Raw genomic sequence first — 26,603 nt, 5'->3', positions numbered from 1 at the left:
CATGGGGAGGAAGCTTCCCAGAGGGGGCAATTTGGAATTAGCCAGATAAAAAAGGGGTGAACCAAACACTACTGACAGAGGGATCACCATGTTCAAAGTCACAGAGGCATGAAACAGCAGAGCAATATATCTGGGAAACTACAGAGCTAAGTTTGTGTTTGGAGTATTAGGAGAAGAGGGTAGAACAGTGGTACTCGAAGTCTGGTCCTTAGACCAGCAACACTGGCATTACCTGTGAACTGGTTAGAAATGCCAATGCATGGGCCCCATTCTGACTTAATCAGACTCTCTGGGAAATCCCAGAAAACCATGTTTTAATTAGCTCTCGTGTTGATGCTTATGCACATAATGTTTGAAAACATTAGGGGCTGAGAATAAAGTCAACAAGATGTCCAGAACTCCAAAAACTGATGTGAAAAACTCAGCCTCTGGGGAACAAATTCTAGAAGACACCCTATATAGCTGGCTGGGCCTACTCTTTAAACCTAACAACAACGAGAAAGAATCCAGTGTATAAAATATAATCACTAGAAGACATAAAGCAAAACAGTTGACTTCCAACAAGATGTCTTAAGAGCCAGGCCCTGTTGTGTCTGTAAATCAAGATCACATTTATTTTTGTGAAGGGCACAGCCCGTATTTTCCTACTGGGTTACCAGCACACCTAATTATAGCAGCATCTACATGTCTGGCTATAGCAGATATGATCTTCTCTGCAGGGGGATTATCTTGTGGCTGAATAGTTTGAGCCAACTTAAGCAAAACAAAACTGACTTACCTCATTCTTCAATCATCACTAATTAAACACACCCTCTGCAAGAGGCAGGCAGGGCCTTTGCTTTCTTTTAAAGTTGCAAACAAACCCATCTTCTGCTCAAAGATGGTTTCTCTTGATGAATGTATACATGGATGCACCATTGCAGACATTCAGAAACAGCACAATTGAAACTGCCAAAATGGAATGTGGAAGCCTGCCATTTCCGTAAACAACTGGAAGACTGAGCTGCCATGCCATCTTCCTTCCTCCCCCTCCTCCTCATCACTGTCCTTTGAATTGCTGCTGTCTGCTGCAAGGGAATGGCAAGGGTGGAGGCCAATCTTCCAACCTTAAGGCCTATGGTTGGCAAATACCATTTTACTGAGCACCTGTGTGCTAAGTACTGTTCTGGTACCACCAACTACAGTAACAATAGTAGTTAGCCCTTCTATCATCCTTGTGCCAGACGCTGAGTGTTTATATGTATCATGCAATTTAATCCTCGTAACAATCCTGAGAGTTGGTATTATTGTTATTATCCTCATTTTAACAAATGAAGAAACTGAGCACAGTGTGATTAAGAAGGGTTCCCCAGAGTACATGTTCTTAACCGCCATGCTATATTGTCTCTCCAAGTACTCCACATTCATTACTTAATTTCACCTTCAAAGCAACATTGAAAGATGGATATGATTAGCTCTATTTTAATAGATGAAGAAATTGAGGATTAAGATTAGAATTTGCCCAAGACCACCTAACTGGTAAGTAGAAGCATCAGTACTGAACCTGGCAGCGAAGTCTATGTTCCTTTCTCTACATCATACTGCTGCTGGCTAAAATGGGGGCTCGATAACAGAGAAGAGTTCTGGTATGTTCAGGATTATTCATTTTTCTGAGCCGCATCCAAAGGTGGTTCAGGTTACAGAAAAATGTGGTTCTCTGGGCAGGTGACACCGTGTGACAAAACTCACAGGTCCCTGGAGAATAGGAGTGTGAAAAACAGATGGCTAATGAGTTTACCACTGACTTCAGAGGAAATTAGGATTTGGGAAGAAAGATGAAACTACTGACCCATGTTAGCAGAGTTTGCAAGGTGAGCTGTCTTACCAGTTGTGAGGCTGCCCTTTAAGACTCTTATCTTGCATTTGCAAGGACATTGGCTGGGGCTAGGGGTTAGCCTGGGCTTGCAGGCCAGAAGCTAATGTTTCCCTCAAGGGCTGTGATGTCAGTCACTTGCTGCTCCAGCCAAGTGAACTAAAAGACCACAAAGAGCAGACAACAGACCTCTTGTCATGTTAATTGTTCTCAGAAATCTGGGATGATAGCAGTGAAATAAATTTCCAGCCAAGGCAAAGCCTAATCTTTGTACACACACATACACACACACACACACACACACAAATTTGTAAATTGAGCCAAATGTATTTTTGATTAATGATGAGTGGGGCTTTCCAAGAAACTGGCGAAATAACGCTTGAAGGGGTTTTAGCACAGCCTTAAGATTCATGAGCATTATTAACTTCCTTATGCTATCATTTTGTCAAAATAATGAACGGAGGAGCAGAAAGGGATTTTCCTTAGGGGATTTCCTTAGAGATTTGTCCATCCTTAAATTTGTAATGCCAGAGATCAATAGCAACTTTATATTTGTACCACTGTGGACCTTTCTACTTAGGAGGGAAGAACTATATGGGGGAGAGAAACAATGATTAATTCGATTTAATAATTCACTGAATTTACCTGGAGTTGATGTTGAGAAGGCCTAGCAAAAATAAACTTTAAAATGAAACTGTATACAATTTTAATCAGCACACATTAGAATAAATTCTAATGGCCTGCTAACAAAATTTTCCGAACACAGTAAGTTCGGTGATGGCAGAACTGTGTCTCTTTACTCATGTAGCCCCAATACTTAGAAGAGTGACTGGCACATGTTTGATGCCCAGTAAATATTTATTGAGAGCTGCCTTACTAGGGGCCCTTCCAACTTATCGCTTTGATGATATGATGATGTTGGCAGTGCCATGTTCTTGGGAAGCAGCATCCATTAATCCTCCCAACAATGCTATGAAGCAGTTAAAAATACTGCCCTTACTTTACAGATGAAGAAAATGAGGGTTAGTGAAGCTGAGTAACATGCCCTAAGTTAGAAAGGGGAGAGCTGGGATTTGAACTGAGGTCTCCCTTCGTCCACAATCTGAATTAACAGTCACAGTTCTCAACTGCCTGTCTATAGTCGGTGATCGGTTTGAGATGGTAAACTTGAATTCTTGACTGAAGTCAAGAGGAAGAGTCCTTTCGGTTATTTCCACACCGATTTTTGATAAGTGGGTGGCAAGAGGGAAGTGTTTCTATTTAGCTCCACGCTCCAGTAGAGGTCTTATTTTTGGTGACATGGCCCAAAATTAACTCACCATTGCTGGTTCCAAAATGACTCTAAAGTTTATCTGTAAGTGCCTTTTTTGGGGACCGCAGAACACATTTTTCAGTAGAAGCTTGGTTGAAAATCGGGAATGAGGTTCCCAGACTAGTTCATAGAGGTCAATTTAATTCATAAGTAAAATGCTGTAATCTGTACTTATAAACTAGTAATTAAATCAGGTGGAAAAGAGTACCATTCAGTAAGATATAATTTATAAAATTAAGTTTTTTTTTGCTCAAGGAAATACAGAGCCAAAGAAGAAAAAAGGTTTTGTAACATCTGAAGGAAACTTCAGCTTCTATAAAGGCTTTTAGAGACAGGCAACACTGGCCCTTTAATTCCAATTTCTCCTCAAAATCTGGCTTTCCTGTTTTTTGTACCTTAGATACAGGTGGTATTGTGAGGCACTATCATACTTGACACCATAATTAGATTGATTTGGTGCACATTTAGAACAAAAGATGGAGGGAGATAAAAGGGAAGGAGGAGAGAGTTCTCTCATGGGCATAGGGCTTGACTGAGGTGACTAGAGATAGGAGAGAGCAAGGAGAGAAGGCTGCAAATAGGTTGTGTGCATGCGGATGAGAAAATACACACATGAGCTCTGCATGGGGGACTGGGACACAAGGGAAGGACGTAGGACAGTGTTCACGCCTCCTGAGGAAGAAAGCCAGCTGTGGGGAAGTCAGGAGTGTATGTGACAGTGCCTGTGTGATTATGATTGCTTGTTCTTATGTTGAGTTCTTCACAGATTCATTTTACCAAGCATCTTCTTTGTGTCCAGCCGTGTATTAGGTGCTAGAAACAAATGCAAACTCACAAATTCTGGATCCTCATGGGGCCTCCATTTTAGTGGAGAAAACAGACAAAAAACAAGTAAAAAAAATCTATGAACAAATAACAGACTGTGATAACTGCTGGGATAGAAATAATTAAGGCAGTAAGAGAATAAATAACAGTGGCACCAAACTGGAAGGAAAGTCTCCTAAGGGATATGATATTTAAGCCAACATATACAGGATAAGGGTGAGCTGGAAGAAAACCTTTTAGGCTAGGGACCAGCAAGAGCCAAGGGCCTGGAGAGGGAAAGAACCTAGTGTGTTCCAAGAATTGGACAGAAAGCTGGTGTGACTGAAGCTCATGACTAAGAGGGACAGACATCTGTGAAGTATGGGAAATGGTAGATAGGTGAGGATCCATGAATGTCACTGAGGGCCAAGCAGAGGAATTAGAATTTAAGCCACTGGGGGCTTTTAAGGGAGAGAGTTACATGTCGGAGAAACATCCACAAAGATGGTTCTGTCAGGAGAATGTGTTGGAGGTTGAACAGTGGCTGTATTCATGGTGGCACGCGGTCCTTCTGTCTCTTGTGATGGGCCCTATATAGACTGGCAAATAGATTGACACTCATCATTTGGTATTTTAGTCCTCAAAGAAAACGCAGAGCTTGTTAGGCATGTGGTTTTGAGACTTTTGGATTTCACAAAGAAATAGAAAACAAAAATGGGGGACTCACAGAGCATCAGAACTTTCTGTTTTGCTCAGGAAAGTAAAAACTCAGCTACCATCTATAATCACTTTCATTTCGTAAAAGAAAAGATCTTTTAAAACTAAAATTATAAAGAAAATCACTGCTTTATAGAAAACACTATACTTTTCTTCTATTTTTCCACATTTTCCTTTAGAACCAGTGAAAACCTTGTTACAAATTGGGTGCAAATCCACAGATCAGTACTCAGAACATCAGTATTTATGAACCATTGATCTCATCTCTCCACCCCATGTCACAGGTGAGAAAACCTGAGCTCCAAGAGGTGAGTTAAGGGCAGAGAGCCTAGGCCTCAGGACTCCAGGTTAATTCTCTTTCCATGACATCATCCTGCTGCATATTTCAGCTGATTTCTTTTACTCTGCCAGAGTTCAGATACTGTACTCTCTATTCCTTGTCTAGTGTGGAGTACTCTGGCCAGTTTCAATTCCCTGCCAATGTTTCTGAGAGCTGGGACACTGATTAAAAAATAAGCACACAGCAAAAAGCTTTCAACCTGGAGCCCAATGAAATGGAATCCTTTTCTTCATCAAGATGAACAGGGTGCATCTTACCTGATTTTCAGATATGCTGCAACTCCAAACACCAGTAACACCACGGCAATGACGGTCACAGTAATGGCGGCAATACTGCCTGTGAAGAAGGAGAGGCAGGGAAAAGAAGATGAAGGAGAGAGTTCAGTGCCTTTGGAACACATAATATCTACCCTCTGTCTGACCCCATCTCAGAAAGAGGAAAAGGTTATTTATTTCAATCGTTCTGCATAGAAGTCAGAGCTAGAACAAAACCCAGGATCTTAATTAGGTTAACAAAATGCTTTTTATGCCAGCTGGGTTTGGTAAATGGCCAATATTTATTAAGACTTTTTGGCTGGCCTGGAATTCAGAGAACAGTACACAGTAATATTTGATTATCTTTTTAAGAATGACACCAGTCTCTTGTTGCTGCTGTTTGCAGTAGAAGGGGATTTAAAATCTCTTGGTGTCCTATTTCCTTCTTCTAGAGGCTCTGGCTCATATTTCTACCACTTGTGATACATTGGGAGACTTAGGATGTTGCATTCAAGGGTCACTACAAAGTAATGTGGTTGGTTTTTAAAAACCCAGAACCACACAGCTATATCAGTAATGTCCACTTCGAAAGAGTCACCTTGGTAGGAGATGCACTCATTTTAATGTTGATGCCATCAAATCAAAATATTTTTAAAACTCCTCTTTGGGAATTTTGTTCAGTTTTCATCCTTGAAAGGTAAATTTGATTTTGTGAAAAATAAAGTCAAGTTTGGTTTGTAAAAAAAGTTCAGGTCTGGTAGGCCACACTATTTTCAGTTTGTAGAAATCACCAGGTGCCATTATAAAGTAACATGAATGTTGTATTGGGTAGTTCGAAAACTGGTTCCAAAGACAACTATTGAAGGGCAATTAAGAAAACCCATTTGACATGTAGCCTTGTCAGAATAATGTACTGCCTCCAAAGATTACTACTTTGAGCAAAACCCTCTTTGTGTGTGAGCTTTGGATTATTAATGCATACACTTCACTTTTATTTCAACTTCAGAATGTCAAGAGTCAGTTGGATTCCTGTCCCCTAATATTTAAGGTGACTTTTTGACACTGAAGTTGGTATTAGGGACATCATTTACCCTTTCAGGCCACTGGGAAATTATTTACTAATTCAACAAATGAATGGGACTCTTCTTACACACACTGGAAAGAACATAAGAGATCTGGAGTTTGAAGATATTGATTCAACACCTGGTTCCACCGTAAGTAGCTATGTGACCGTGGTCTATTTACTTACTCCTGCTGACTTGTTTGCAAACACAGAGGAATAAGAGCTGTACTAGCTATCTCACATGATTTTAAGAGGAGTAAATGAGATACCACGTGTACAAATAGAAAGTGCTATCCAAATGTATGATTCTGGATCAGTGTCCATCTCTTATGTGCTAGGTATCAAAGGGAATGGATTTTCCCCACATTGTTGGAGATTTATCATTTATAGATTATTCTCCCTTATCTTCTTTTATTTTTTCCCTCTTATATGAATGACTTTTGCTTATTGTTCTTCTCATTGGCTCTTGCACCAGAGGAATTAAAGCAGAGCTATAAAAGCAAATTATTATAGTTATTAACCCTTTAGTGACTACTCCCCAAAAGTTTTGGGTAAGAGATGACAATCTCAGACATTCATGCTCCTGCTGATTATAATTTCTAAAAGATAGCCAAGTAGGATCATTGTTAACATCGAGACTAAGACCAGAGATTGAAACATCTACGCAGGCTTCAGAGCTTCCACCCTTCTGGACACTCACACCCCCATCTCTTTGACCCTGGAATCCTTTTGAACCAGATTAGTATAATCATCAGTATACTTTTCTTCCCCTTTTCACTATTGTAAAGATAGAATTTATGGTACTGAATATTCACACATGTAGATGGGACCAAGTAGAGAGAGACTGAGGTCAGATTCCCTTATGGAAAACCTCCACTCCTCCTTTGAAAGGCTGGTCTTTGCTTCTCAGCCTCCAAACTATGCTGGAGTTAGGACAGTTTAAAGTTTAATGAAGCCTCTTAACTCTTTTAGGAGCATGTGAAAAGAGGATTATAACCTCAAGGTAAGGGAATGAAGGTATCCAAGATTCAAAAGATACAGTCATTGCAATTTAGGAGCAGTTTTAAAAATTGACCTTTTAATTTAATTTCCCTCTTTTATAAAAATGGAGGAAGAGAAGGAATATAACTGATTTCTCTATAATACATTTCTTTCTTGCCCCAGGGGTAGTTTAATATAGGAAATTGTAGGTTTGACCTTTGTTTCAAAGTTTCTCTCCTGACTCTACGAGTTGAGTCTCCTCCAACTCTACTATTTACTGAATTTATTTATATATCGCTTCTTTCTAAAAATGAATACTGGCAGTTCCCCCAACTCAGGTGCTGTTCTTTTATATTTGAGACAGCTAGTGATAGAGTGACCTGCTTCCCCTCCATGTGACTGGTGACTGTCTAGCACTTGGTGCAACCCCAGTCTTCAAATGGGCTCTTCAAGGACACCCTTCCTGTCCACAGAGGACAGCCCGTATGACCAGAGCTGGAATTGGCAGGTGATTTCCCACAGTGACGTCCCCTCAGCTGAGCAAAAGGGCACTTCTGGGTGTTGGTGCCAACCAAAAGGTGTGAGGTAAAACAGATTTTACTTCAATATTTGGACCACCTTATTAGCTATTCCACTGCTCACTGGCTCTTCTCAGTGGCTGCTGGCCTTGGAAACAGGGGTCTTTGGGAAGCAGAAGACCTTGCCTGGGCCCTGAGCCCAAGAGATCTTGTGTCTGGAGCTTGCTTTAGCCTCCACAGCAGCTGCTGCCATCAGAAGCAACCTGTAACCTTAGCCCTGGGACGTTCCACACCTGAGAGCATCAAGGTTTGAACATCTGACAGGGTTGCTGAGTCAACATTAGCACAACTTTATACAGTAACTGCAAAGGCTTTATTTCCTCCTCATGAAAACAAATATCATTTCCCCCTGAGCGCTGTTTAAAATACGGTGGAATTCTCCCTCTCCTCTCACTCCTTTTTATTTTAAGCCAGGGCAGGGAGAAGGAAAATAAGGAAGGTGTAGCTAGGGGCAGAGGTGGCTTTGCCCTATGAGGAAGGTGCAGGGCACCTAGTGGGCTGTACTGGAAGTGGGGGATGGGAAGGGTGGCTGGCATTTTGTTCTTCCTTGTTAGGGTTTTTGAGTTACAGACTGGGTGTGAGACTCACACTGTAAAGCCCTGGAGCCAGCCAGTAGAAATTAAGAGAATTGTAGGAATCTTATCTGTGTATTTTAAAACCAAAATGCAAGAATATTCCACTGTGCTAACATGTTCCACTGTGCCAACACTTTCCACTTGACCAGAGGGCTGCTGAAGATCCCCGAGCTAAAGCCTTCTTGAGAAAAGCCTCATGGAAGGCTGGGATTTCTCAGGGTGCCATATCGCCACTTTAATAACAGCCCAGAACAAGAATAAATGGGCTAAAGAGTAATGATAGCCACAATTTGCACAAGGGGATTACTTTGGGCCAGCACTGTGCCAAGAGATTTACAGCTATCATCTCATCTCATTCTCTTTAGAAGATGAGTGGAATTATTCCCATTTTATTGATGAGGAAGGTAAGGCTTAGAGAGTTTAAAAACTTAAGGTTTCACATCTAGTAAATGATTTAGCTAGCATTTAAACTCAGGACTTTCACATTCCAGGTTTTGCACTGTTAATCATTAATATACTAGTTATTTCCTTGGCCCTTTTTCTCAGGTGGCCAACTCCTATCCATACTTCATGACCCTACTAAAATAACAACCCTTCTGAGAAGCTTTTCTTGACTTCCCCCAATCAGATTACAGTGTTGCTATGTACTCTCTGCTCTTCATGTCTACTTTCAAATGCTCTGTGTTGTGTGTCTGAGATTCCCCAGGCAGACTGCAGTCAGAGCAATCTTGCATCTCCTGTCCCCTTCTTCCCAAACTCTTAGCACCAGGCAGTCTCTAGCACAGAGTGAGTAGGTAACTCATTTATTGAATGTTGAATGAATAAATGTAATATTGGTGAATAAAAATAACCAGTATATTTGGAGCCTTGTGTATGCTAATCACTGTGCTAAGAAAGTTCCTGAGCAGCAGGCTCTCCATCTATTCATCTTTGAATCTCCTGCTCCATGTCTTACCTGAGTTCCTAATCCTATGTCTCTACCACTCTGGTTTTACCAGCTCAGCCCCTTGCTCTTCACCCTGTACACTTGCCAGTCCCCATGGATGACGAGGTTGCTTAGCTGGAGGAGAGCTATTTTAGGAGTAACCAACTGTCTGAGTAGAGTCAGATAATATCCTTGAAGCAGCCAGAGCAAACTCCCGGGAGACCATGCTCCTGGGTGATTTCCGGACCTGGTTAGCCACAACTCCAACTCCCCTCTCACCACCCCAGGAAGGAGGCTTCTCTAGAAGTCAACAGTTCCTTTGCTCCGAGACTGTTCTGCACCTTGTGGTAGTCCTGGAATAAAATATTTTATGGAGTCTCTCTCTCCACAGCCTGCCTCTCATGCCAGAGACACATTCTCCTCTCTCCCTTCCTCCTCTTTAGTCACGTACCTACTAGTCCTTCAGGAACAGAGGAGTTCTTTCCAAGACCGGAAGGGGCTCTGCTTGTGTCTGAGCTGCCTTCTCCTCACTTGACCTACAAGTGCCCTCCAGACTTCCTGGGCTTAGCAACATTCCCAAATCTCAGATGTTCTCTGGAGACTCTTTTCATTGAGAGATTTTCTTTTTTCCTCCCTTTAAACACGAAAGAATCATTTCATTTGACCCCTTTGGCAGAACTACTTGCAACTGTATCCAAAATGAAAATATTAGTATGTGATAGGGTTAACCTGAACGATCTCTGAAAGAAAGAACTTTACTAGGCTCTTTAAAAGTTATTGCTCTGAGAGAGCTGGGGGTGGAATAGATGATAGTAGAACATTTCAAGGGGTGAATAAAAAGTGAGTGTCTTATCCCTATCCACAGATGACTCCTACACTACATTCTCCTTGAAAATTGAATAGTTAGCTTATTTAGAAAGTACATGTAAGTGCTTGGACCAAGTTCCTGGGCTTGTGTGCACAAGTCTGATCTATTTTGAGGAGAATCTTTAACAAACATCTTGAGTGTTTTTCAATATTCTTGCTCTCTTCTTTCTTCTTCCTAATCCAGAGATCAGGTAAGAAATGGGGAAGAGGAACAGGCAGGCACTTCAGAGTGTGTGGAGGCCCTTTTAGTCAAGGTCACCAAGGGGAAACGAACATTCTGTCTCTTTAAAAGTATGTGCTTAATAGGGAGGTGGGTCACTGGGGGGAAAGGGGCTTGACATAATTCTGTGTGTATACCTGAATCTCTATTTGTTACTACAGGAAAAGGCTCTTCCATCTCTATAGCAATAGTCTCAGATCACATCTCCTTCCTCTAAATACCAATGATTATAATAGTAACAAACAACAATAAAAATAACAGCATCTAACACTTGCCTGTTACTATGGTGCCAGGGGCCCTTCTAAGAGATTTACATATTTCAATTCATTTAATCCTCATGAGAGCTCCAAAAGGTAGGTATTCTTGTTATGGCCATTTTACAGATGAGGAAACTGAGGCACAGTGAGGTTAAGGGGCTGAAGCCACATGTCTGGTAATTAGCATAATTGGGATTCAAGAGCAGATTCCAGAGTCCATGCTGCTACCCACCAACTCTCCTGCCACCCTCGGCTCGAAGTCTTAGACCTAAACCCACTTTTAGATAAAAGCTCCACTCTGGTACACCCTATGTCTGCTCCCTGTTGTCTGCCCAGGAATCAGAGCTTAACTTAGAGCTTCATGGTTTGGGCCCTCTTGTGGGTATGACATTCAGTAATTCAGATTAGTTGGGAGGGGGATTAGTTTGAAGCAGATGAGTCACAGAACAACAGTTTAAGAAGGTCCATGTCATTGGTTTCCAGCAGGTGTGGTCCAAACTAACCTCTGAACTGCTGCCAAATGCTTTCTACTGCAATGTTTTAAATGACCCAGGGTATACGGTAACTGCGATTTGCTTTGATGGAGTAGAGGGCTGTGGGATGGAGAGACAAAGTAAAAAAGAAAACCTCAGTTTCTGAATACTAAACCACCTAAGCGGATCCTCCTTTTACCATTACTGAAAGTCATTTTGCCCCCGGCCCTGGATGCTGCTTGGATTTCACTCCTGTTCTTCCTACTCTATCCAATATCAGAAGAAGGTAAGCTTGTCTCCTCCCTACCCCAAATCAATCCTACCGGCCTTTCCTAACAAGCTCCACAGGCTCTCCTTGAGTTGGACTACTTGTGGAATGTAGAGAAACAACATAGGCCAAGGCTCTGAGGTTTTACCACCCAGCTCCGGAGACAAGTGTCAGGCCCCAGAAACCACAGCAGATCCTGTAGGGTTTGATATAGAGAGGCAGGGAGGTAAGTATGGAGGCAGGTGGCACTAAACTCTGTATTTCTGCCTGTAACTGCCAAAGAGGTTCACAAATGGTGGGGAGGGATGGTCTGTGAGCTGGAACTGTCCTGGGAAGAGGTGGGAATGAAGTTGTTCCCTGAAAGATAGGCAGAGCTTGGACAGATGGCAATGAAGGCTCAGGGCGTGAACCAGCAAGGAGGAGAACAGACACTGAACATTTCCAGGCTTGAAGGGTTAGCACTGGGCTTGAATACAGAAGCATCTCGACTGGTATCCTTACCTAAAAAATGAGATAATCCCTGGCGTCTATCTCACAGGGCTGTTTGGAGGATCAAATGAGATCAAGTGCTCTGCAAACTAGCACAAACCAAGCGGACTCCTGGGGTCTTCACATAGCCTAGTCTCTTCACTTGATAGATTAGGTTACTGCAATAGTGAACAATTGATTGACTTACCCAAGGTCACACAATTTACAGAAGTGACAAAACTAAGACTAAAGTCTATCCACAGATTTTGTATATAGCATATAAGGTATAATAGGGATTAATAGGGGCCATGAAAATGGTTGGGTACTCAGAGCCAAGTCATGGAGAACTCTGAAAGCCAGACTTGATATTTCAGCTTGGCAGTGTGGAGAACGGGCCACTGAAGTGTTCTGGGCACAGGGGTGATACAGAGTTGATTAGTGGGAAGAATCGGGATTCCAACTTAGAGGCAGGATTCCCCAAACTGTGCTTTTCTACTTCAGATGATCAGAAGAGCTGCTTTGGGGGCACACTTTACTTTCATCTAAAAGTATTTCACCTACCTAGAGGATATAGGTTAAAGTGTAGATATAATATAGTTATTGATATGTAGATATTAATCTAAACCTGAATCACTGTTGAGCTAATAAAGGATTTTCACTTGCCCAAGCCAAGTGCTCCTTTTCTCTTCCTTTGTTTTTCTCTCTCATGAGGGCACATCAGCTGCACTTGAGGGAAGCAGGAAGCACAGATTTTTGGTTAATACAAACCAGGGTGCACAAGTCAGGATGCTTCCTGGTTACCATGGTTTCAAACTTTCTTTACTTCACTTACAATTACAATCTTTCCCAACACAAATGAGCTTTCTTTCCCACCTGGAATTTATTTAAAATATCTGTTTAGGTCACCAGAACCCAGCTCTCCTTTGACACCTGGGGTTTCTATGAACAGCAAACATTGCTCCTCATCCCCCCTTCCCATAGCATAAAGCAGCCTGTGCACACAGCAGCTTCCACGTTAGAACAAGCCGACCCAGCAGCCCAAGGTCAGTGTCTGGAAATATTCCTCCCGTTCAGTTGACCTCAGGGTGCTCCTCAGCCCAAAGGAATCTCCAGGGAAAGAGAATTTCTCCTTATTAATGAGTGACCCCTACATCTGAATGCTATTCACAGACTCTCCTTGGAGACTTCTAAATTCATTCTTGGCTTAACAAAGTTCTCGGGGGCATCGATAGTATTGTGCACAGAGCAGTAGTAAAAACATTAAGAGAAAACCATTATTCCACCATTAAAATCATGGCAACCACCATTTACTGCAGACACACTGTGCCTGGCGCTGAGCTAGGCACTGCTGGCTAGGTAGTTCCATTTTGGAGTTTAGTGCATGGAAGCTCCAATAATTAGAATAAACAAATTTAAAGAGTTGGAAACTAGAGTAGAGGTTACCAGGGGCTGAGGTGGATGCTGGGAATGGGGAGTTAATGCTTAAATTGTTCACAGTTTCTATATGGGTTGATGGAAAAGTTTTGGTAATGGATGATAGTGATGGTAGCACAGCATTGTGAACATAATTAGCAGCACTGAATTATATATTTGAATATGGTTAAAAGGGGAAATTTTAGGTTGTATATATGTTACTAGAATAAAAATTAAAACAAACAAACAAACATAGGACTATAGAACACAAACAGGGAAACTTGATGTAAACCATGGACTATAGTTAATACAATTATAGTTATATTTTTGATCAATTGTAGCAAATGCACAACACCAATGCAAGGTGTTAATAACGGGGTGTGGAGGGGTATATGGGCCTCTGTATTTTATGAACGATTTTTCTGTAAACCTATAGCTTCTCTAATTACAAAAGAAATTAAAAAAAAACAAAAAACTTGACTCTAAGGAAAACAAAGCCAAACAAATACCTGCTCAACTGGTTAGAAAACCTATGTTTTCCACTTCATGTGATCAGAAAACATGGGTTTGGGGACTGGCTTTAGATGTGTATTAGCTGAACAGTTTCGGGCAAGTCACTTCACCCCTCTCTTCCTCTGTGGCCTCATCTGGACCCCATCTCTACCTGTAACATGGCAATCCATTCATTCGCACAGCTGATATTTATTACTTACTATGTGCCAAACTCTGATGAAGTACTTGCTTCCTCCCAGAGTGCATTTACAAATTAAATACTGCATTTCAAATGCTTTGTCTGTTATGACAGACCACGCAAAAGTCTCCGGCTCTGGGCACCTCTCACCCATAAACACTCAGAAGCCAGGAAGGAACCTTGAATCCAAGGAAGAATTTGAGCCAACCCAGGTATTAGTAATGATGCAGATCTCATTGTTTGTTTCCCTTTTCAGTCAGATCATGATGAGTGGGATGACATAATTTTATCGTAGAAAGGGACTTCTAAGAAGGCTCATCTAGTCTAACCCCTTCATTTTACAAACGCAAAAATGGAAGGTTATAGAAGCTAAGAGGTTTGGTCAAGGTCAGAGCCCCTCAGTGGCAGAGCTGGACTAGAATTTAGATTCCTGGTTGGGTTCTTTTAAATTCCCTATGCCTTGGTCTTACAACAAGTGAAAACCCTTAGTGCTGTGGCTGAGGTAATGAACAGGGACAATACCCCAGCCTCTGCTTCAAGGCAATGTTTCCAAAATTCAAACATCTCCATTCCTCTGTCATGTTTTTTTTTTTTTGCCATGTTCATACCCCCACCCCATACTATTATTTCCTTAATATTTGTCTTGATATCAAGTCATTATTTATTTTTAAATATGTATGGTAGCCTCATCCTAAGCAATAATAGCTATGGAATCATGGGTTGGATGTGCTATTTTATTAATTTTTGAAATCCACATTAAAACAAAAACACAGTTTTGTTCATCATCTTGCCTGGGTACATACTTACACTATACTTTTTAGGAAATTGCTCCCAGGAAAACCAAATTCACAACTGAGGTTGGCGCTTGGCCAGAGATCATTCAGCGGCCTTCAAAGCCACTGGAAGAGCCCCCTGGAAGAACAGAGGGCAGAGAGTCAGGGCTGACACTGTCAGGATCAACACCCAGCACTGCTCCAGGGACTGGGACAGCTTCACGAACTCTGCTTCTTGGTGAAGTCCCACACAGGAGGGACAGCTGTCCCGAATCTCCTCCCTGCCCCCATCCTCCAGGAGGAGCAGTGCGGACTTGAACAGGGGCTCCAGCCTCTGTCCATGATGCTTGACCCTGATATCCACCCTATAATATGCTCCTGTCAGTTTTTTCCCTTCTCAAATCTCTCTTGTAGGACAGATTCACAGTGCCTGACATTATAAGACTGTCACATATATTTAAAAACTATTTTATATCAGAAATATAATTCAATCACCTCTATTGGGCTAAGAGAGCCACACCTTGACATGGGTGGGAATCTCGGATCTAAATCAGCCATTCCCTCTTCCCCAGATCCTCCGTGGGGGCAGGGTTGGAAAGATTTCTGAAGAATAATTGAAGAAAAAGAGCAGAGAATCACATCTATTTCCAGCCCTGGATAAAGAGAGCTCTTCTCCCTCCTCTCTTCTGAAAATTCTGACCTATAGATGTGAGTCGGTCAACTCTGTCATGTCAGGACATCTGATTCCTTGACTTAACGGCATAGATATTTCTATTTAGGTGTCAAGTCAGAATGAGGGAAATAAATCCCCCAATCCATCTCCTATCCAAGTATACTTAATGTACCTAATAATGAATTATCAGAAAGAATTCAACTGGGATTTTTCCAGTTTGGAACAACTTGCTACATGGCACTGGGCAGGAAGAAGTTACATGCAGGCTGAGAAATCAGCTTTTTGCAGACTCTGACTTTTAACATTAAATGCCAGAGAGGGAATCTCAATTCCTAAGTGATCTCTTTGTCAATTATTTCTAGAGAGGGTCAATAATGTACTGCAGAAGCATGCAACTGTCTTACTCATGAACTGCCATTTATTTTCATGAACACTGAGTGAGAAAGTTTTTTTTTTGTTGTTTTTTCTAACTTTTCCTCCATCCCTTTATTATTTCAGTGATGAAAATGAGGCATGATCATGGATGAAACAACACTGAGGTGGAAAATACCCAGGAGAAGTTGGCATAAACCCTTTTTGAGAATCATCCATGCTGCGAGGTGAAGCCAGAGATTCCTTTGGGGAATACCAGCCTTAGGAAGTAAGACTTCCCATGTTGGTATTTTCTTGGTTCAAAGGAAATAAGCAAAAGGAAGGGAAGAACTACTCAGAGCCCCAGGCAGAGTCCTAACCCTGTTTGCCAAGCAGTGTGCAAATTTATCATTTTTATCATGGAACACAGATGGGGAGCAGAGTCACAGTTTCAGGTCACCTGTCCCAATATCTTGGCCAAGGGCAGTCACGTTGGTATAATTACTGTAGCCTCAAGGACTTAGGAATCTCCAAGGAACCATTAGGCAAATTTAGCCTTGCCTCCATGTAATTAATCACCAAGGTAAGGGGGGAACCTGCTTTTAGATACTGTATCTACCAAGTATTAATTTCTCCTAGACTCAGACCTGTAAAGTGTTAAGGTTAAAAATGCTGGAAAGAAAAATGTTTCCAAACTTCAATGCAAGTTAAGGGAAGAGAGCAACTTACAGTTCTTAATTCTTCATGCTTAGGGGTAAGTGGGGCCTAGTCTAAATCCTATAGCTCAGCTTCTGTAACACCCCACTCCCAAGATCTCTTTTCTCCAGGATAGAAATCTCTAGTTTTCTTTTAACCCTTACCTTTGGATTTCCCAAGTTTTCTGCAACTGTTACTATTTCAAATATGAATATAGTTGTTTTTCTCCTTTGTACTTTTTATATCATTGTTTTCTGTATTGTGCTATAGGGTGCTTAAATGGATTTGTACTGTCTAATAGTAATAACTCCTTTAGAAGGTTTAAAGTGTTTTACAAGCATTCTGTTTTCTTAAGTTAAGCAAACCAGAGGTCAGAAGAATCAAGACTCTTGTTGATAGCCACCCTGAGAATTAGAGACTCAACTGCAATAACAGTAATAGCTAACATTACTTAGTGCTTACTACATAGGAGGCTTGAATGAGTTAATCCTAATGATTTGAACCAGGCAGTCTGATGCCAAAGTTAGTACTGTTAGTAACATTCTTGTTTTCCTAGAACCTGGCTTTGAAATGACCCTACAATTTTATCAAATGGAGATATGAAAATGTTTTTGATGGCTCACTTCCATGAACTTACTGAGATTTTATGATTTTAGCCCAAGTTTACCACCTTTGAGCCTGTGAGTCCAAAGCTTGAGTGTGATGATGAAAGCAAGACAGTGTTAAATAAAAAGCCTTCTCTTTTTGACTGCTGTTTTTCTTTTCTAAGACCTAAGAAACAAGATGTGAAGAGGACCATTTCAATTTAGTATCTGTTATGTGCCCTTCTAATACAATATTCTTAGCCCAACATCTCTGGAATGGATTTCCATCCTTTTCCAGTAAAGATGATGGGTTGGTGCCAATCCGTTCTCACTCTCTGTCCAATAATTTTAAGCCAAAAAGACATGCTCTTTTGAGCTGGAAGATTAGGGTAAGGGTTCCATCTGGATATGGAATCAGGCATATATTCCAATCAGCTTTCCCAATGAGCCATAGACACATCAGTGATATCAAGCCAAATCCCACTTCCTCAGGGAAGCATCTGGTGAAAAGTATTTGAAAAGAAATCATTCCATGGAAACATAAACACTTTAAATGTAATGAAACGCGACATGCAGACAATTAAAATATGTGATGGGGAAGTATTGCTACTAGATGACAATATAAATGGTAAATAGCTGATTTTACATATATTTTTCAAATAATATTTTGGAAATACTTTAAAACCAGATTAAGATTTAGGTAGTAAAAACAAGCCAAAGGAGAAATATAAGTAGTAGAGACAAGAATTCAAAATAACTACCAAAAATAAAACCTGACAGTTGGAGCTTCTCATGGGAATTTTCTTGGCTTAGTGAGCTTTGAGGTTTAGCCTAAATTTAAAGAATTGGGCACAAAAGAAAAAATGACAGTGAGGATCTATAATAATTTATAACCTTGCCAGCCCTGAAGCCCATGAAAAAACCAAATGTGGGCTCAGAATGGTGAATAAAGAGAACGGGGGTGAGCAGAAACCCAAAGTGGCAACAGAAAGCTCTTTAAGATGGTCTAGAAAGATGACAGTGTATCAGAGAGGTGTCTTTGCAGGCACAGGTGAAGGTATTCAGTTTTTCTTCATTCTCAAACCAAAGCCTAGGATTTATGAGCCTAAGACAAAAAGTGATTTATTATTTAAAGCTTGAGATTTAGTCACTAAAAGTCATTCATTCATTCATTCATCAAACATTTACTGAGCATCTACACTAAGCCAGATACTGTTAGGTGCTGAGAACAGATGTGTGAACCAAAACAGCCAAGGCCCCACCCTCATGCACCTTAGAAAACAATGTAGGCACTAGACAAAGAACCACACAGTAAATGTGTAATCATACACTGTGAAGGAGACATACCACAGAGTAGTGGTAGTTTGTAAGTAGGAAATCACAGCTGGACTGAGAGCACAGGAGAAACTTCCTGAAGAGGTGATGTTTGAGCTCAGACCTGAGGAATGAGTGTGAATTAACTGGGGGAAGTACTGTGTGTTGGGAGACAGTACTAGGGAGAAGCATCTGCATGAGTGAAGGCCTTGTGTCAAGAGGAAGATGCACAGATTCAAGGAAATGAGAGAGAGGCAGCATGGCAGGTGCAGTGAGCAAGGGGCAGGGGTGTGAGATAAGGTGGGTGTGGAGGACAGAAGCCTGACTGTGCAGGTTTTGTGGGGGCCTTTATTCTAAAGGCAGTGGGATGCCCTGGAGAGGCAGGGATGATGGTGGTGGTAATGTTATATGTAACCTGATCAGATTTGTGTATAAAAGTCATTCTGGATGCTCTATGGAGAACCATCAAAATGGGCGAGTTTGGTGCAGGGGTGGATGTGAAGGAGCAGTTAGGAGGCTATTGCGGAGAATTATGGAATCTTGAGAGTGAGAGTGGAGAGAAGTGGGAGCTATTACATGTTCAAAATCAGCAGTATTTGGTGATGGAAAGGACACAAGAAAGTGAGGGAGAGGAAGAACAGAAAACAGGGCAGAGCCATTCGCTGTAAGAGGCCCAGGCTTGGGCATGTACAATGATATAATATTTGTAAAATTGAGCCTAAGATATGAAACTTTTTAGGAATATTGTTTTCTGATATACTCATGACATTCTAAAAGAATCTGATCAGTAAAGGTTTAGCATTCTTTTATGTGGCCTTCTCCCATCATTGTTTTTTGTTAAATCATTTTCCTCTTTAACTTATTTTTATTATGTCACTTAAATATGATGGTCACTAACTTACTACAATACATATTTCTATTCCTAAAACTTTTCTATTTACTCTTTTAATCTTTTGTTGTACATTGTATATTTTAATATTTTAAAGTGTTAACTCAGAGATTTAGTCGCTGAGCTGTCGGTTCCTAAATTTGTATCCAGTTTAGTATATGACTGAGATTTCCTGGAGTGACAGGTGCTAACAAACCAAGGCAAAAAACAACTATCACAATCTGCAAATTAGTTCTGCTTGGGCCAGTTGTCTCCCTCTGAGTTTAGGCCTCCTATCAGGAAGATCAGCCCCAGGCGAATGTGAAATGCAGGTTGTTCTCCAACTTCTCTGAGCTTGCATCTTGCCTTGGGCTTGTGCTTGCTTCCCTCTTGAGGAATTCCCTCATTTACAGGAATTGAAATGCCCCCTCTACTCCCTATGTAATACACTTTCTCCCCCTCCTTGATGCCCTATTGTATGACTTAATCGTTTGCCACAGGCTACTTTGACTTAATTATTTCTTACACCACTCTTCTGGCTCACTGTAAGCTGCTTCTGCCTGTAAGACAAGTTCAGGGACCCAAACAGAAATGAGTTTCCAGGTTCAGTCTTTCAGGGTGCCACAGGATAGATTGGTACCAACATACAGGCACCCCAGTATGTGCAAAGAAGTTATTCTGCTCCCTCCAGAAAAGGGCCAGGGACCCACAGTGGAAGCACAGATTGACTCAATGCTGCAGAGTGCCCAGTGCCGGGGAGGGAGTAGGGGAGGAGCTAGCCAGGGCCCCACAAGCTGCCCCTGCTATTTTTAAAGTACTGTTTTCTTGATTTGGCACTTATTTGTTACTGCAACCCTTGCATTGTTTTCTAGAGTTTTGAGGAAGATGGCTCTGCCAGTTTTTGCAAGTTGCTCAAAGATTCTGTGGGGGAATGGCACCCTGGAGCATCTTATGCCACCATCTTGGTCTACCAGAAGCACTTTATGTACTCTTTTAAAATTACTTTTCTGCCTCTTCTAAGAGATCATTATTTTTCAAATATGTACTCATTCTAAGGGTTAATCATGGAATCAGGAGCTATCTTGTCAATCTGAAAGTCCCTTGCAGACACAGAGATATCTAAGTGTCTGTGTCTGCTTAGTGCCCTTTATTTATGGGTGTTTATTAGCACAGTTCATTTGACCTGAATAAATACTGAGGCTTAAAATGGCAATTTAAAGTTCAAAGGACTTCACCAATTGGCATAATTGTATGCTCCTCTCTTTGTAAAGGAAAATATAGCATAATTTTGAAGCATGCATATGTGAGAATCAAGGGCATTTTGAGTATAACTTGGTGTTCAATGTCAGTTAATCTCTCAGCACTTACTGAGCATGATTTGTGCACAGCACTATTCAATTTAGTTAAGAGTTAAGAACAAATTGTGGTCATAGTTTCCACCCTTGAAGAGATCTGGTCTAACAACATGGATGAACCAAATTTAAATCATCATCTCTCTCTTCTCCCTTTAAATATAAAACTAAAACTGAGAAACAAAAATCAATCAAAACCTATTTCTTCTGCACAGCTACTTTCAGGTGGCTGCTACCATCCCCTCCTCCTCCCATAGGGCAGCCCCACACCTATAACCAGATCTGACAATACTCAGGATTTGACAACATCCCATCCAGTCATTTCCACAGTAATTCTGGAGGCCATTGCTCCCTTGCCCCACTTCTCAGTTCTCCGATTCAGGTAGAATAAGTGTGGAAGGAAGACTTGGAAGGAACATTTGTCTTAGGGTCAGAAGAACTGAATTTGAATCCTGGCCTGGTCACTTCAGTGAGAATTTGAGTAAGTTGCTTAATCTTTCTGGGCCTGTTTTATCACCTGTAGAGAGATACTGCAATGCTCACCTCCCCGGAATATGATGATGATTAGATGAGGGTCCATGTGTCAGTCACTAGCCCAATTCCTGGAACACGTATATTCTCAGTAAGCATCATATTCTACAATTTCATTTCTTCTGCATAACTGTAATAAACAATTATCATGGTATCATAAGCCAAAAGGACCTGAAAGATTGTGTCTCTTGAATTCAGTTCACACCTAAGAGCACTTAAAGTCAGAGGAGTTAAGTGACATGGCTTATCAGTGACACGACAAGCTAGCAACCAGGTCTCATAACTATACTACATGTTTCCAGTCCTGAATGCCCTCCAGCATACCATACATATTCCTGCCAGTTGAACGCTCTTAAAAGATAACTCTGAGCATGTTCTGGTCAAAAGTCTTTGGTGACTATCAATGACCAAGCAAGTAAAGTTAATCAATTCCTACCAGGCAGGGCTCTCCAACACTTGTCCTGAAATCATCCTTCCTGTGTCATCTGCAAGTGTCTTTCTCCATACAGCCTGAAATCCACCAAACCAGATTCCTTGCTATGCTGTGTACATGCTATGTTGTAAACTCCATGAGAACAGTGACTATCCTATTTATGGTTCTTTCCCCAGTTCCTAGCCAGATGCTTGGCTCATAGGAGCAGCTCAATAAATGCTTGTTGAAGATGGTGGGCATTCTTCATTACGATAAATATAATAAAAATGACAACAATAATAAACATAGCAAAAAATAATAAAAATAAAAATAACAGTAAGTAATAGAAAAATAACAACCACAGATATCAGCTTTGTCATTGCTCAACAGCAACCTATAATTTTATTATCTCAGCTAAACCTTACAACAATCCTATATTGTAGGTACTATCCCGATCCATCTTATGTATCAGAAGATCAATGCTCAGAGAGATTATATAATTTGCCTGGTAATGACTGACTCTTTCATTCATTTATTCAACAAATGTTATTGAAGGTCTGCCATTTTCAGGTTCTATTCCAAGGGTTGGGGATGTAAACTACATTTTCTTCTTTGTAAAGAAAAAGTATTTCATGGAGCTGATATTCTAGTGACAGAAAACAAACACTCACTAAATAAATGAGATGATTTCAGGAAACACTAACTGATAAAAAAGAAAAATAAAGCAAGGTAAAGGGATCAACAGTGATGGGGGAAGTTGCTCTTTCAGATTGGGGTGTGAGTAATGGGCTACCTGAAGAGGTGACCGTTAATCACAGTCCTGGAAAAAGAGTGAATGATTGAAGATCTGGAGAGACAATGTTTCAGGCAGAGGGAACAGTAAATGCAAAGGCCCTGAGGCAGGAGTATCTGCAGTGTGTTCTAGCAACAGCAAGACTGTCAGTGTGTCTGAGGGTGAAAGGGGAAGAAGGTGAGAGCAGAGAGGTCATGGAGGGGAGGGGTCAGATCATTGTAAACCTGATACAGACTTGGGCTTTTACTCTGATTTGAAGAGGAAGCAATTGGGGTGTTAGAGCTAAGGGGTGACCTGATCTGCCTTGGGTTTTAAAGGTTCTTTCTGACAAGGGTGGGAGTAGGGAGATCCATTACAGGAATATTGAAATAATGTATGTGAGAGGTGATGGAGGGATGAGAAGAGATTGGGTTCTGTTGGACTGGATGTGTAGTAGAGGGAAAGAAAGGAGTCTAAGATCAGTCCAGTGTTTTAGGCTTGAGGAACTGAAAGAAGAGAGAGGAAAGACTAAGGGAGGAAGGAGTGGATTGAGGTCCAGGAAATCAAGAATTCAGTTTTAAACTTGTGAAGTTTGAGATGCCCTTGACCACTCAAATGAATATTTATGAGTTAGTTGATAGCTAAATACACATACCTTTAGTTCAATTAAAAAAAAAAAACAGAACAAAAACAGGGATAGAATTTTAAATCTGAGATCATATGGATGGCATTTAAAATCATGAGCCTAGATGAGATCACCTGGGGAGTGAGTGTGGCAAGGTGGGAGGTGGGCATTGAGAGGAGGGCGAGTACTGGTCTAGTGGTGCTCTACTTACGGAGGGCAGGAAGATGAAGAGGTGAAATGAGACAAAGAATAGAAGGAATGGCCAGTGAGCTGGGTGACCCACCAAGAGACAACATGTACTGGAGGTCAAGTGAAGACAATGCTTTAAAGATGAGGGACGTGATCATTTGTGTCACAGAGAGATGGTGGCGAGGACCTCAAGTGGGAAAGAGAGAAGAGATGAAGGTCATTGCCCGAGTCTATACTTTGATGTCACCTTTGTTAGAGACAAAGTCAACACCCACTCTGCTCCTTGTATGTACTCTATGCCAGACATGTTGCCTGCACGCTGGGAATATGGAAAGTAGGCTGATAGGTCACGTAAAACCAACTCTGAGAATTAACCACTAGCCATGGCAATGTAGAGGCCCTGGAGTCCTCAACAGGAGCAGTTTCAGTGCTTACAACTGCTGAGTAGGAGGGCTGGGTTCCCAACCCAGGTATGTCCCATACCAAAGTTTGTAGCATTAACCACTATGCTACTGGTTCCCTACCTTTGCACACAAGCTCTCCTCTGCCACATATCTCTATTCTCTTTCCTTATGCCCAGATTTCCTCATCTCCCACAACTCAGTCCATGTGCTCCCACCAACATGGAAACTTCCCTCATCTCTCTAGTCAAATTTAACTCACAGTGCATTTACCTTGCTATAGAATTATTTTTTGGTGACTATGTCAAGATATTTGAGTCCTTATAAGATTAATAGAAAACTGCATTGTGAACCCACAGAGATGATAACAAACTGCTATACAAATTGAGGTATTACTGCTGCTACCAAACGGAACACAAAACAAAAATATCCCAAGATAGTAATCAGTGAACACATTCTTACAGGGGGCGGGTTAGTCTGCTGGGCCAATAAAGGAGCAGTGTAGCAGTGCTGCTGTGTGGTGAAAAGAGGATTTGATTGTGGTTTGGGGTCTGGATCTGGGCCCAGTTGTGCCACCGAGTGGCATGACCTTGGGCGAGATACTTCAAACTCTGGAACGTAGTCTTTTCACCTTTGAAAAGAGCAGATTGTTATCACATCCTCTTGAAGATCCACCCACCCATCTTGGTTCCTTCTGAGACTAATAACTGAGTGGTGTCCAGTGTTACTTAATGCTTGTACCTTTTCTCTCCACTTACATAATAAAAATTGCAGAGGACAGATCTTATGCTTCTTTGTATCAAGCACAAGGTCCTGATAGATGCACAATAAATATTTTTGATATAATAGATTGTGTTTTAGTTTCTTAGCTGCCAGAACAAACAACCATGCAATGGGTTGGCTTAAACAATGGGAATTTATTGGTGCAGAGTTTTGAAGCTAGGAGAAGTCCAAAGACAAGGTGTCATCAAGGTGATGCTTTCTCCCAAAGACTGTGGCATTCTGGGGCTGGCTGCTGGTTGTCCTTGATCCTGGGCCTTTTTGTCACATGGCAGTGCACATGGTGGCATTTTCTGGCTTCTCTCTTTTCTTCCGAGTTCCATTGACTTTCAGTTTCTGGCTGCTCCCCCTGACTTTCTCTCTGTCTTTTACTCTGCTCATAAAGGACTCCAGTAATTTGGATTAAAGCCCAACCTGATTCATTTGGGCTTCACCATAACTGAAGTAACATCCTGAAGAGATCTTATTTACAATGGGTCCACACCCACAGGAATAGATTAAGTCTAAGAACATATTTTTTTGATTTTTTTTTTTCCTGAGTTACATAGCTCCAAATCACCAGAGATCCTAAGGGAAAAATCTTCTATGGTCTATGAAATGTACACTCACTTCATTAGTTGGGATTCTCCAGAAAAACAAAACCAACAGGATATATATGTAAATATATGAGATTTATTATAGGCATTGGCTCATGTGACCATACGGATTGGCAAGTCTGTATTCCATAGGGCAGGCCACAAGTTTGGAACTCTGATGAAAGTTTCCATTAATTACTCAGGAGAAGTTGGCTGGCTGATGTAGAGAAATTCTTCTTTCGGACTGCTGAAATCATCAGTTTTCCCTTTAAGGTCTTCAACTGACTGGATGAAACTTCTCTCATTGCCTAAGGCAATCTTTTTTGTTGATTGTAGATGTAATCAGCCATAGATGCAATCATCTGACTAATGATTTGAATCCACAAAATATCCTTAGAGTAACAATCAGTCCAGTGCTTGCTTAACCAAACAACTGGGCATCATAACCTAGTCAAGTAGACACATGAACTTAACCATTACATGCATCATGGTGGTTTAAAGCTGTATGTACTCCAGAAAGACATGTTCTTAAATTTAATCCATTCCTGTGAATGTGAACCCATTGTAAGTAGATCCTTTTGATGTGGTTACTTCAGTTAAGTTGTGTGTGGCCCAGCCCAATCAGGATGGATCTTAATTCTATTACTGGAATCCTTTATAAGAAGAATGAATTCAGACATGAAACACAGAAAGTCCCATGGAGCAAGAAGCTGAAATGGAACCCAGAAAAGAAAGGAAAAACCAGGAGACTCAGCCATGTGCCTTTCCATGTGACAAGGGAATCAAGGATCACCAGCAGCCAGCCCCAGAATTCCAGTCTTCAGGGAGAAAGCATTGCCTTGATTACGCCTTGATTTGAACTTTCTTTTAACCTCAAAAGTATAAGCTAATAAATTCCTATTGTTTAAGTTGACCCATTTCATGGTATTTATTTGCCTGAACAGGCTAGGAAACTAAAACACTCACCCATGCCCAGTGATCTCCTTCTAACCTGCCATACTTCTCTTTTTCTACAATCATTCAATCATTCCTTCAGTCATTTACTCTGAAGCTCCTACTGTGTGCAATATTCCATAGAACTATAAAGATTCATGACCCAGATCTGCCACTAACTTTCTGCCTCTTGACCTTGTTGGCTTAGAATTGAGGAAATCAAGATACATGGTCTAAAAACAATCCTGACTATTGGAACAGAACTAACATTGATAATATAGCCTGTGTAACCAAGGTATTTGTAGAAGCCAGCAGGCTGTGTCAGATTATGGAGATTCTTGCATGCCAAGCTCAGAATCTGTGGTCAAGAATATTAATCCACCATGCCTAGGGTATCCTGGAGGACGCAGAGGGTTAGAAAGCTGAAAAAATAGTGTCAACAGATGGTGGTGAGGACCTCATGTGGGAAAGAGAGAAGAGTTGGGAGGCCACTGCTTGTAGTTCTGTACTTTATGACAGTCCTTAAGACGCTGAGTCAAAGTCAACACCCACTCTGCTCTGGGTGTCTACTCTATGCATGTGGGGAGCAGGAAAAGCATCAGGGAGCTGGAAATTGGAGGTGGGGATGGAGACAGAGACAGAAGCCATTCATCTAAATGTAGTTGGTAAGTCTTGGCCAGGGCTATAAATGGGGAGGGGCCCATATTCTGTTCAAG

The 26,603-nt window shown here is 41.3% G+C and overlaps 1 protein-coding gene across 2 annotated transcripts in view; it reads right to left on the bottom strand.

The window, feature by feature from the left end:
- The window catches only part of PARM1 (prostate androgen-regulated mucin-like protein 1), a 112,567-nt gene that overhangs the window by 9,721 nt on the left and 76,243 nt on the right, over positions 1-26,603 (bottom strand). The window contains exons 3-4 of one of the 2 annotated variants that reach the window (XR_005215886.1): positions 21,213-21,330; positions 14,914-14,970 (exon numbers count right to left, since the gene is read on the bottom strand). Coding sequence is in view for 1 of the 2 variants with exons in the window: in XM_037829981.1 (XP_037685909.1) it covers positions 5,283-5,361 (79 nt within the window). In the remaining variant the exon portion in view is untranslated. Of the gene's footprint in view, positions 1-5,282; positions 5,362-14,913; positions 14,971-21,212; positions 21,331-26,603 lie in introns of those variants that run through there. The other variant, XM_037829981.1, reaches the window with a different exon arrangement.

This window comes from Choloepus didactylus, chromosome 3, assembly GCF_015220235.1.
Source record: "Choloepus didactylus isolate mChoDid1 chromosome 3, mChoDid1.pri, whole genome shotgun sequence".
NCBI classification, from domain to species: domain Eukaryota; kingdom Metazoa; phylum Chordata; class Mammalia; order Pilosa; family Megalonychidae; genus Choloepus; species Choloepus didactylus.
Note: the sequence above shows the minus strand (reverse complement) of the source record. Positions and strands in the feature narration are given on the sequence as shown.